Below are 12,860 nucleotides of genomic sequence, written 5' to 3'. Positions count from 1 at the left end.
GGAAAGTGGGTTCAGCTACGAATCTGCATCGGGTAATCTGGAAAATGGAGGCCCAACATCCACCTGGCAAGGGTTGGAGAAAATGCAAATGCACAAATGTCTGCTAAGCCTCTGCGTGTCCCCAGGCGTCACCTGCATACTCAGGGCAGGTGGGCGGCTTCATCCTGAGTCCAGCAGGGGCCTGGGCCCTGATTACGGGGTCTCATGGAGGGCTCCACCTGGACCTCATGCACCCTGGCCTTGACCCTGGAGCCTAGGAGAAAGGCAGCCTTGAGCTGGCCTGGTCATGCAGGTCCCTGCAGGTCCCCCTCCCCGCTCCCTCGCCCCTCGGCTCCCTCGCCCCACACGGGGAGCCCCATCCTTTCCACGCCTCCCAATCACGGCAAACTGCCTCATCAATCATGTTCTCTCTAATTAACTTCTAATTTACCTCTTTAGTCAAATCTGTTTACAATCAGAGACAAGAAAACACGCAGCAGCCTGAGGTACGGACCAGGGGACCAGCTCTGGGGACCGTGGAGGATCAATCAACCCTTGACTGGGCTGGGAGCCCCAAAGAGCAGGGCTGGGCTTCCACCGGTCAGCGTCCTTGCCCAGCATGCTGGCGGCCCCAGAGGCCCGTCCTCCCTGGTCCCCGCCTTCCCCCGCCCCTGGCCAGCTCTCCTGGACTTTCTATCGCCGGGGGGACTCTGCACGGCCGGCTTCCGATCCCTCACGGCTGTGTGACCTCAGAAAATGGCTGGACAACTCTGAACTGGTGACCTCGTTGCAAAGTGAGGGGTAGAGTGATACCCCTCCCTGGCAGGGCCGGTCAGCGCACCTGAGTCCCCATGGGCAGCGGGTCCCCAGGGACGCGTGGACACGAGGCAAGCATGGAAGGAGCACTGGCCTCTTGTATATTGTAAGTTTCTTGAAACTTTGAACTAATTACTCTCAAATCCACAGAAAGGCCCACAGCCTGTGTTGGGCCCTGCGCTGGGGCTGCAGTGTTTCCTCAGGCCACACGGCGGCTGGGAATGGGGGGTTTGGGCGGAGACATCACGGCTCTGCCTTCCCGTGGGAGCTGAGGTTTTCAGCCCCGCCCCACGTCCTGTCCACCAGGCCTTGGCCAGGCCTTCCGGGGACCCAGTTTCCAAGTCTGTAGAGGGGGCGGCCATTAATTGTCCCGGCCCGCAGGCTGGCATGTGGGGGCAGTGGACCAATGCGTGGGAAGGAACATGGCGGCCAGGGTGGCCAGGCAGGCTCAGGAGAGCGGTCACTTGTTCCACGTCTCGAGGAGGCAGAACCCCGAGGTCTGTGGACGGTGCTCTCTGGTCACTCAGAGACGCGACCTGAGCCCGGGAGCTTGCTCCTGGGACCTGGGGCCTGGGTGACGAGGAGCGAAGAGCAGGGGAGGGGAGGGGTGGTGGGGATTAGGGCACGGCCAGGAGCCAACAGGAGAAGGCCACTCACGGTGCAGGACGGCGGGGTCCTGAGGGGGGAGTGGAGGGGGACCTCGGGGCTCTGGGAGGACAAGGCAGGGGGAATGAGGGCCTGTGTCCCCCCACAGCAGCCCCCTCCTCTTCATTTTCCCCTCTGCCTGGTCATAAGCTCATCCTCTCGGTTGGCTCACTCTTCTGTCTTTCTAGAACGTTCCTCTAGCTCCTCTCATGGCTGCTCCTGAGGGTCCCGGGTCAGACATCACCTCCCCGTGTGGCCTTCCAGAACCCTCCCAACACCGCCGCGGCACACCCCAGTCCCCTCCTGAACTCGTCCCGATCAGTCACTGTCCGGCTCCCTTCTGTCCTCTGGGTTGGCTTGTTGGAGGCGTTTTCCCCGCTCCGTGAGCTCCTCGGGGGCAGGGGTGGTGTCTGTCCCTTCTTCTCCTGGAGCCCAGGGTCATGCCTGGCCCGGGGAGGAGCTCAGCAAACTGGGTAGGTTGAGTCTGGAACTCACCGTTCGGTGGCTTCTGCCCTGGTGGGGACGACGGGGGGGGGGGGGGGGGGGATGGAATCACACAGGGACTCGCCCTCCCCTGCTCACAGCCTTGACCAAGACGGAATCACAGGACTCTGGTGGGCAGGGGCAGCGGAGCCAGCTGCAAAACACGACACCTCTGAGTGGGACGGAGCCTCCTGGGGTTGGCCTCTGGGTGGGCTGGCCAGGACAGAGGCCCTGGACAGAGCCCTAGCTCCTGGTCAAGCCCAGCTCTGCCCAGCCTGGCGGGGCCCTCACGGCCTGCTGGCAGCCTGAAATGACACCTGTTTTTGGTGGACTCTTGTGATGGCTCTTGCCCCAGCCCAGATGCCACAGCCCCTTCCAGCCCCCCTTGGCCTCTCGGAGCAGAGTCTCACTGAAGGACCAGGCGACCCACCTCCCAGGCAGGGCTGCAGGAGAGGTCGGCTCTGGTGACGGGGAGGGGACCTGTGCTGTCTCCTGCTCTGTCTGTTCCTCCTTCCGTTCCCCTGCCCAGGGGTTTCTCGCTGCGTCTGACAGCGGCTTTTCCCGCTTTGGGACAGAGTGGGTTGGGAACCTACCTTCTCCAGACTCATGGGTGCTCTGCCTGTCGTTCCCCTCCCAAGGTGTGCCGCGGCGGTGCGGGGAGGGTTCTGGAAGGCCACAGCCGGGAGGTGATTGGCCCATCTGTCATATAGGGGTAGGGGTTGGACTTGTGATGTCTGAGCTGTGACCCTGAATGCGGAGGTTGACTGAGCACCTACTGCATGCACAGCGCCCCAGCGGGGTGTGGGGCTGAGCACGGGGACATCGTTCACTCTTGTGCTGGAGAAGAAGAGCCGTTTAAATCCAAGGTGGCATTTTTATCACTGTGTTCTTAGTTGTAATTGCCATTTAATTAGATGAATGATAATTAATAACACTGATAATGTACTGTCCTTTGTTTGGGACAATGACATTGCAGACCTACTGTCTCAAGGTGGAGCTGCGCTGCAATGAGACCCCTCCCTGCTCTGTCTCCTGACTTTGTCTCCCTGGTCACTTGTGCTTATCCCGTGGCTTGTGACCACCTCTTGTCACAGTGGTCTCCCTCACTAGACTGAACTGCTCCAGAGAGCTAGGGACCTGTCCTGTCCTTCCCATGTCCCCTGGACATGGAGGGACTGTGAAGAAAGGATGAGTGGACAGATAGATGGGTGGATGGGCAGGTGGATGACAGGAGAGATGGATGGGTGAATAACGAGTGGCTTCGTGTCTGGCCAGGGGAGGTGACCAAATGGACTGTCCAGGGGATCCAACCTCTGCCTTTAGCCCCGCCCCCCAGCCAGGTCTGGCCCTCTCCAGCTTCACGATAGCCCTCAGCGTCCTCTTCGCCCCGAGGCCTCTCCCCACTTGGAGCTGTGTCCGTGGCTTGCCGTGGATGGCGCACCAGCGGCCACCCTGCTCCCCGGCCTCCTGCCCTGGCCTCTCTCCACCCAAGACGCGCAGAACAGGAGGAAGGCTCAGACTCCCGCCTGCACCCCTCTCTCTGGATCAAGGCCTTCCAGGGTCCCTCAAAGGCTTCAGGATGCTGCGGACGCTGGTCTTTGGTGTTCAGGGCCCCTTCCCTGGCTCCTGCCCACCTCCCAGGTGCCTTTCCTGTGACTCCCTCCTCCCTTCCTGTCCCACGTCCCCTGCACAGTGCTCTGCACAGCCGGAGCACCCCGGTGCCTCCAGGGGCCTGCAGCCTCCTCCCCCGGCCTCCACCCTGCTGCCACCTCTGCACCCCCCCCCCGCCCCATCCTCCACCACCAGAGGTCACTTGGCCTTCATGGCTGGTCAGAGGCCGCTCCTCCATGGCGCCCTTCCTGATGCCCCGGGAGCATGAGCGCTCTTGTGCCCCGTGGGGTCTCTGTGTCCTGACGGCATCCCCCCCACTTGGTGGCCACATGCGCTCCCCAGGACCCAGACGTCAGGATGTGACTGACCACTCTGGGCTGGAGCTGAGGCCTCAGCCCTCGCCTGTAACGGCTGTGACCACCCAGCACCGCCCCTTCTGGCCCTCGGTTTTCTCTCCCGTCGGCTGGGGCCGGGGACAGCAAGCCCCTCCTGGTGCGGTGACCCTCCTTACCTGGGGTGTGTAGGCCCCGGGTGCAGAGTTGGCCTCACCTCGTGCCTTGGGTCCCGCATTGCCTCTCTGGAGGGCCCTGGTCAGGGTGGGCAGCAGGGACCTCCAGCCAGAGCCTCGCATCCAGATGTTGCTCTGACCACTGTGAGCCCAGGCTGGGTGCTGGTCCCCAAAGACAGGATTAGAGGACATGGAGGGTCCCTCTCCTCCCTCTCCTCTCTCCCTCCATGGCTCAGTCGCCATCTCCTGCACATACCCCCTGAGGTCACTTTCCCTGGAAACCCTGCCTCCCTGAGGCGAGTGGCAGGCACCCAGCCACTCCCTGGGCTGCCAAGGCCTGGGTGGTCTGACCCCTGCTCATCTGGCAAACCCACCTTTCCTCATTCCGGGCACATCTGGCTGTTGCTTGACTATGTGGAGCACACACCTGCCCCAGGGCCTTTGCACTCCCTGCTCAGAAATTCCCAGTCCCCCTCGCAGCTGCTGGCTGGTCAGACCTGCCTCAGCCCTGACAGCCAGAGCAGGCTCTTCCCTCCAGCGCTTCTGCCGGGGGGTACTGCTTCACCCCAACCCCAGCACAGCGCCTGGTGCTTAGCAAGAGCTCAGAAGCTATTTGCCAAAGGGTGAGGAAGCAGCTGTTGGGCGCAGGCCCCAGGCTGGGCACCGCCTGGGGGGAGTGGATGGGATGCAGCCCAAGCCCGGGGAAGGCTGCTCAGAGCCTGGGGCCTCCAGTCAAGGGCAGCTGTGCAGGGAGCGACCTGGGCTCTGAGGGTCCCTGCTTCCCAGGGAGGGCAGCATCTAGTCTAGAACCACACAGGGACGGGGGGCAGGGCCGGCGGAGAGCAGGGTGTGGACGGCCGGCGAGCCTTGTGGGCTGCACTGGGTGAGGGAGCCCGGGTGGGCTGTGGGGCCCAACTCCCTGACCCCCGCAAGGCCCCGTGTCCAGGCCCGCTGCTCACTGGCTGCCCTCGCGGATTTGTTCTGTCTTTCTGGAAAGTACAAGTAAAGGTGAGTCAGCTCCCAGCCTGGGAGGGAGGTGAACAGGAAACACCGTGAGACAGGGTCAAGGGTGGTGAAGCGGGACACAGCTCAGCCCGGGCAGCCGGCCCGCCCGCCCTGCCTCAGCTGGCCGTGGCATCTCAGTCCAGCCCTGGTTAACAGATGAGGACACTGAGGTCAGAGAGGCGCGGTGGCTTGCCTGGGGTGGCACGTGGGGAGCGGCAGGGCTGGGGCCAACCAGGGAGCCTGCATCCGAGCCCTGGGTTTGCTGCCCGAGTCTCACGGCTGCGGCCGGGGAGTCCACGGAGCAGCCTGGTGGAGGCTGCTCCAAGCACCTCTTGGTCCTCCCCAGCCTCAGAGAGGACTTTGCTTGCAGCTGCTGTGACAGGAGCCTGTCCTCAGGCCTGGCTCCCAGGAGGGCAAGCGGCTGGCCCAGGCCATGTCCTGTCACGGCCACTTAATGAGCTTAACTGATGACCACGGCCCAGGCAGGCTGCCAGCAGGGCCTGCCCATTTGGCCAGGCTTCCTGGCTCCACACCTTCGGCTAGGGGACGGTGGCAGTGGGGCCACGGGAGGGGCTGGTGGACTCAACCACAGGCATCCGAGGTAGAGCTGTGTGGCCTTGGGCGAATTCCTGGATTTCTCTGTGCTCCCTATTCTGATTTGTAAAGTGGAAGTGGGCGTGGCAACCTAGGAAGATGCCCAGGGAGCCCGGAGACCGACTGGTACGCGGTGGTCACCAGGGAACTTTCTACCCTGGTCCTTCCAAAGGCTCATAGTTTGATGATTTCTAGAAAACAGCCCCAGCCCTATCACACTGGAAAGAACCAGAAACAGGGAGTGGAGACTGGGTGGCTCTGTCACTGCGTGGGGTGGCGGGCCTCAGTGTTCTCGTCTGCAGGATGGGCTGGATCCCGGACCCCAGGCGCCTGTTCAGGTCTTGGTGTGGAGCCTGGTGTTGGGCTGATGCTGAGGAATGTAGCTTCACTGTGGTTGCCCTGAGTTCTGGCCTGCTGGTCCTGTGTGACGTTAGCAGAGTCACCTGGTCTCCTGGGAACGGTTTCCTCACCCGAGACCCGGTGCCAGCCCACAGCTCTGTGGCAGGAATCCCTCTGTTGAACATGGACCCCCCGATGGGGCAGACCCAGGGCACCCACTCCCCAGCCGAGGAGGGCAAGGCCCCTGGGTTTCCGCCCACTGCGGCCTCTCGCTCCCTAGGGTGCAGGAAGGGGAGGGAAGGGCTGGGCCCAGGAGGCCTGGGGACAAGCCAGGGCCTGGCCTCGGTGGGGAGCGGTGGCTCAGGCAGGCAGGGCTGGGGTGGGCGGGCAGATTTACTGCGCTCTTCCTCTCCCCTGCAGCGCCAGCTTCTAATGAAATTTTACGGCAGGTGGAAATGATAGGCCCCGCCAGCCCTAAAAGCACTTCTATTTATTCATTAAGGATATTTATGTACTGAGCAGCTCCCTCCAAGGGCCCCACCTGACTCTGCTGGGCCAGTGAGGGGCCTCCAGGCCTAGCGCTGGGGAAGCCGGGGCAGGCTGCTCCCTGCACCGAGACCTGTTAGTCCACCCTCAACACCTCCCAGTCCCCAGCCTGGCCCAAAGCCTCCATACCTCCGCCGGGAACAGAGTACTCTAGCCCTCCTTGGCCATCCCCCTACCCTGCTTAGCCTCCACACTGTGTCTCCCACAAAGCAGTCAAAGGCATCCTTTCAAATCAAATCGCACCTCTTCCTGCTCAGAACTCCGCAGGCCCCTGCCACAGCCCTGGCTTTGTCTCCCACTGGCCCCTGCCTCACCCTTAGGTCCAGCTGCCATGGTCTCTTTGGCTTTTTTCTAGAGAATGACGGTGATCTCGGTCTCTACCACAGGACCTTTGCACCTGAGCCTCTGCTTAGACCCCTCTGTTTCCAGCTCTTTGGCTGCCAGGCTCCTTGACACCACTGAGAGCTTAGCTCAGGTCAAAGGAAGCTTATGCCTCAGAAAGGACTTCCCAGACCACTGGACCCAAAGCCAGTCCCCTGTTCTCGGTCACCGTGCACCTTGTTTGTTCCATGATGGCCCTTGGGAATCATCCCCCACATTTGTTTCCATGTTTACTGCCTTGGTCTGTCCCACAGGTGTGACCTCCTGGGACAGGGGTGGTGCTGCTCACAACAGGTGTCCAGTGAAGGACGGAGGGATGGTGGCGGGTGATTCCTGGGTACCAAGAGCGGCCACAGGGACTGGTCTCTGTGCGATTCCCCAGGTTGGCCCCTCAGAGACTCTTGCTTTCAGTTGGTGACTGAAGAAGTGACTCTGAGTGTGAGGGACATCTCACGGCTCCCAGAGGGTGGGCAGGGCTGAGCTGAGGGCCCAGGTCTCCTGTCCCTGTGCTCCTGGGGGGTTCTGGATGGGGCCCCTTGGCAGCCCTGGGAGCTGTGGCTAGAACCTGTCCCCCATGGCTTCCCCCCAGCTGCTGCCGGGGCCCTGACAGCAAAGCTCCTTCTGGGGACCGAGGACAGACCCAGCTCACACAGCCCTCCTACGGAAGGGGCCGAGCTCCCTCTGGGACCTGGGAGGACCCTGTGAGGGTGCCTCTCGTGTGGGGTCTGCCTCCTCGGGACTGAAAGCGCTGGGGGAAGGGGAACAGGGACTTGGCCTGTTGCAGGTGAAGCTGGACACAGGTCACTCCGCTCCTGCACAACCTGCCGGGTGGTGTCACAGCCAGAAGCTCGTGTAAGCCCTGGGGACACACACCTGTAAACCCGTTCTTCCCAGACCCGAGTGACGTCTCGTGTGAGCGACGTGCGGTTCAGGAGGGCACACGGGAGGCACTGGCCTCTGTGCTGGGGAGGCGTGGGCGGGGGACGCGGGCACACGCTAATGGAGAGAGGGCGACACGGCAATTATATCACAGTGAAAAGGGCCCTTCTCTTTGACTTCGCAATTCTACTTGGGAATCTAAGCTCACACATGTGTGAAATGACGTTCTCTACAAGAGGCTCACGCAGCACCGTGATAGCCAAGGACCAGACACCACTGAAATGCCCATTAACATGATTAGTCCATTAGTAAATTATAGTGGAGCTTTGCGACGGAGCTCGGCTACTGCAGGAGCTGGGTGGCCCGGAGTGCGGTGGCCTGGCGTGAGAAGCAAGGCGCCGGTCCTTTGTGTTAAAAATATTTTTTATGCACTTGAAAACACCCAAGGCCACCCCTGGGGAAAGTGCGTTTAGTTCATCAGCCACGGCAGCTTCTGGGGAGGGGCCGGGTGGCCAGGAGAGGCACTGGCAGGGAGACTGGCACGTTGCCGTCCTTCTGTCCCTCCAGTTTAGAGCGAGGCCCGTGCTGCCTGATCGAGAGGTGACTGGAGGAAGGGGCGCCATTGTTCCCAGGACAGATAACGGAGGCCCCGCCGTGACGCCAGCACTTCAGCACTTCCCCTGGAGACCGCGGGCCTGCCTGTCCCTCTGCTGCTGGGGGCGGCTCCTCATCAAGGAGCCCTGCCTTCAGGAAAGCGAGTCTCCTCTCCCTGTTGACACTAAGGTGACACTCTTGGTGATGGCAAAGGATGACACCTGGCACTGGGGCTGCTGCAGGGGCCACTGAAAGAGGGCTCCCGGCTTCCCTGATAATGTACCCCCAGGCCTGCAGGCAAACCCCCTTCAGTTAGACGTGGCCATCTTGCAGCTGCAGAGGTGGAGAATGAGACCCCACTTCTTTTGTGAGGACGCCGGGCTAACGCTGTTGCAAGGCTACACTGTGTTCAGTGGGAAAAGGAACACTGGCCCCCTGGGGTGCCCTGGACATGAACGGAGAGCTTGTGACCCCCCAGTGGGCAGCAGAGTGGAGTTCAGCACCCTGAGGCCAGGACATCCATCCCCGGGAGCCCAGGGAATCTTCCAGCGAGGGGGCTGCTCTCAGGAGCCTTCAGCAGCTCAGCTGGCCACAAGCAGATTCAGGGGCTGGGACCCAGCCCGGCGGCCAGGATGGGTTAGTCCCCAGCTGACCTGGTACTAAAGGCGCAGTGGCTGTTAACACGAGCAGGGTGCTGCTGGCCTCTCCGCACCTGGGATGGGGCTCCTCGGGGACCCAGGGTTATACCTGTGCGCCCCCTGCTCTCAGAACTAAGGGGGACACTCCTCAACTGTAAGAGGGGTGCCTTCAAACAAGGCTTTAGCAGAGGGACTTTTGGGCCACACAGGATCTAGGGAGGCTCCCCAGTGTACCCAGCAGGCAAGGCCAGGCGCAGCTGAGGCATGAGTGGCCTGGAGATGACGAAGCCCCCCTCCCTGTGCTGGCTTCTGACAGGCTGCGGAAGCCGACGGCTGGAAAAGGGCTGCATGGGACCTGGGAGGACATCAGGTGGCTGGTGCTGCCTCCAGGGACCGGCACGTCTCTTGCTAAGTTCCGAGCTTCTGTACCATGGGCCAGAGTGACCGCTTACAAACCAACAGTGTCGGAAGAAATAGAGCCCAGGGGTGACGACCTCTGAGCACTGACCCCAGCCACACAGCCCACATTCCACCGCTACGTGTGGGCCCCTTCTGTGCCGCGAATTCATCAACCCTCATATTGACAGGGGCAGATCGAAGCGCAGTGTCAGCCAGCGATCCGCGACTGTCTTCTCGATAGAGGTGGCTGGGAAGGGAGCACAGGGACTCTGCAGTGGCAGACTTGCTTTGAACGTAGATTCTGCTGCTTATTGGCTGCAGGATCTTGGGCTGTCTGTTGGTCACCCTGTGAGATCTGTCCTGGCTTTCTGGAATGAGGGGTGACCGTGCCAGCAGGGACGTGGTGCACTTAGTGAGGGGCACGGGGCAGGCATCCCGGTGGAACTCTCTGCCTCGGGAGTGGGCTGGGCCCTCTGCTCCGCCCACCTGCTGGCTGCCCCGGAGCCCAGGTGGGCAGGGCTGGCCTCGCTCTTCACCAGCAGCCGAAGCAGGGTGCACACTGGCTGGGATGGCAAGCTGACTTCACCTGTCCTGCTGACTGGCAGGTGGTGGCCCTCGGGCTTCAGCGCGTGACGGGAGCTGCCCCTTGGGCCTGGAACCAGGTGCAGCAGCCCCTGCAGCCATCCTGATGCCTCCGAACACTCGAGGACTCCTCTCTTGAGGCCGGGTGGGCCACGCTGCAGCACTGCCGCCTTCTGCAGAGGAGGTGACCAGCTCTCGATCCGGGCCAGACCGGTGAGGCTCGCGTCCAAGGCACCTGCTGTGCCTCTGTGGCTGTGCTGTGGCTCAGCCAGGGCGGCCTCCCAGTGGCCCCGTCTGGGCACCACCCATCTGCTCTGGATGCTCGGGACACTCAGTCGGAGCCACTCACCCAGCGTGATGCTGCTGGCAGGTGGTCAGTTGAGATTGGCCAAGGCCCCCTTCCCATGCTCAGAACCACCCGGGAGCTCAAACCACCAGCACCAGGCCACACCAAGATCTGCTGCCACTGTTCCGGGTGGGGACCCCTCATCTCCGTGGAAGACTGACCCTGTGGACAGTACTGAACCTTGTGTGGTTTTTTCCAATACAGACACACGGGTGACAAGGTTCATTTACAGAGATCAACAAAGTAACTAGTGGTAAGAAAGAGCACTTCAACCATGCACCGTAATCAAGGCTACGTGATATGACCCTGCTCTCAAAACGTCTAACTGTGCCACCCCCCCTTGGAGTGACGTGGACGTCACCCGAGGGTGAGAAGGGCAAGGTGAGTGATGCAGGTGCCAGGATGTAGCAGCAGGCTACTGCTGACCTGACAATGTCCCTGAAGCCACAGAAAGTGGATGGTGGGGGGGCCACTGTGTGTCTGTTGTCCCCTGTGCCCTGTCCCTGAGTGACTCTGACACCAGGAGCTGTGCTGTGGCTGAAGTCCGAGGTAGGCCCAGTCCACGTCCTCCCCACTGCCCAGAGACAGAAGGCAGCTTCCGGCACACACCAGGGCAACCGCGGTGGTGACGCCATCACTGCCCGGCTCTGAGCGCGTAGGGAACAGGTCAGAGGGGAGCTTCGCTACAAAGAAGGCCAGTCCGGGATTCCAAAACTAGCTTTAATTGTCCAGAGCCACACAGAGCTGTGTAGAGACAGTTCCTGGGGGAAGCGGCTGTCCACGTGCTGGCCGGGGCTCTAGAAGTTCTCCAGCAGGCCCACGATGCGCTTCTGCTCGCTCTCCCGGAACTCTGGGCTCCGGCCGTCCCCGATGTTCTCTGCATACTCTAGGGAGACAAGGGCAGGGTTAGGCTGTACTGCAGGCATGCACTCGGGAGGCTAGGTGGCCCATGTCCCCAACACACACCTAATGGCTGCTGCTGTGCTTGAACATGTCCCTTCCAACATTCACCCTGAAACTCAATCCCCAGCTAGGTGGTGACTGGGCTCCACCTTCAGGGACAAGAACGGACCCCAGGGAGCTCGCTAGGCCTCTGTCCTGCCTTTTGCAATGTGAGGACATGGCATCCTTGACCTTCTGGTCCTGACCAGACAGCAAAGGCCAGCACTGTGACCCTGGAGCCTCTCAGCCTTCAGAACTGTAAGGAAGGAATTCTGTTCTTTATAAACTATCTAGCCTCAGGTACTTTGTTATCATGGCACAAATGGGCAGAGGCCGGCCTGCTGGGCAAGCACGTCCTGGGCTAGCGGTCTCAGCATGTGGACCTGGCCAGCAGCAGCGGCATGTGGGAACCTCCTAGAAATGCAGATCTTGGGCCCACTCTAAACAGGAAACAGAGGGTAAGGCTGGCAAACTGCATTTACCAAGTCCTCCAGGTGACACTGACGTACCCTATGAGAACCACTATCTGTGGCAGTGGGAACACAATAATGACCAATATGGACGGAAATCTCTGCTTGTACACAGCCTACTTTCTAGAGAGGTTAATAAACCAAAATGCAAACAATACACCCAAGATGGCTGCCAGCGGCTCCTGGGGAAGGAGAGGCTGAAGACCCCAGGGAGACAAGGGTGGGAAGGCTGGGAGGGGGGCTCCGAGGGGGGCCTGCTTGATCCATCGAGGGCTGGCCGGTCCGTGTGTCCAGAGCCCGGGGCCGGGGGAGCCCAGGCTGCGAGCACCCTGGATCTTTCCCCGAGAGGGGCGTCTGGCCGGGTTCTGAGCGAGCAGTGAGGATCTGCCTTTTCCGGGTTCCTCTGGCCGCTGTGTGGGAGGTGCCCTGAGGGCGGAGGGGTGGAGCAGGGGGAGACCGGGAGCCCTGGGACCAAGCAGGCTGCGGTGGAGGGGAGACGTGCAGACAGACTGACGCCTTCAGAAGGAGGACCCAACAGGATCCGTGAAAGGGTGGAAGTGGGTGTGAGAGGGGGGTATTGACATCACCCAGACATGTGACAAAGTAGTGGGAAGGTGACAACGAGAGGGGTCCCCAAGGATGGAGAGGGCAGGTCTCTGCACCGACCGGGAGAGCTGTGGGGGGCTGGGCCACCCACAAGAGATTCAAGCAGCCGGGTGCTGCAGGGTGGGTGGGGAGGAGGGAGCTAGCGGGCCACGGGGAGGGCGGGGAGCAGAGCACCCTGAGGGTCGGGGAGCTGGGCTCCAGGGAGCAGGAGGACCAGGCTGTGGGGAGGAGGCCCCAGGGGGAAGACCCTCAGGGCACTGTGGAGACTGACCAGGTTCTGGCTTGCCCTGTCATCCCAGCTCGGTGTCGGCAACATACCATTTCATTCACAACCGTGACCTCCCAATACGTGGTGGCCTGGGCTTCCTGCTGTGACTCTCACGACCAGGTATTAAGAACAGATGGAGGGAAGGGGACGAGGTGCTCCAACTCCTCACTGCCCTCTGAGGGTCCCCTACCCACACTCACAGGAAGCAGGGCAAGGCCGGGGCAGAGCT

General features: G+C 61.6%; 1 protein-coding gene across 1 annotated transcript in view; it reads right to left on the bottom strand.

Annotated features, from left to right (window-relative positions):
* Positions 1–11,051: 11,051 nt before the first annotated feature.
* Positions 11,052–12,860, bottom strand: part of Ctnnbl1 (catenin beta like 1) — a 159,594-nt gene continuing 157,785 nt past the window's right edge. Inside the window, exon 16 of the mRNA XM_076849081.1 lies at positions 11,052–11,231. Within this exon, the coding sequence (XP_076705196.1) occupies positions 11,143–11,231 (89 nt within the window). The 3' untranslated portion in view covers positions 11,052–11,142. The remainder of the gene's footprint in view (positions 11,232–12,860) is intronic.

This window comes from Callospermophilus lateralis, chromosome 3, assembly GCF_048772815.1.
Source record: "Callospermophilus lateralis isolate mCalLat2 chromosome 3, mCalLat2.hap1, whole genome shotgun sequence".
Lineage (NCBI taxonomy): Eukaryota > Metazoa > Chordata > Mammalia > Rodentia > Sciuridae > Callospermophilus > Callospermophilus lateralis.
The sequence above is the reverse complement of the archived record's forward strand: the minus strand, read 5'-3'. Positions and strand labels throughout refer to the sequence as shown.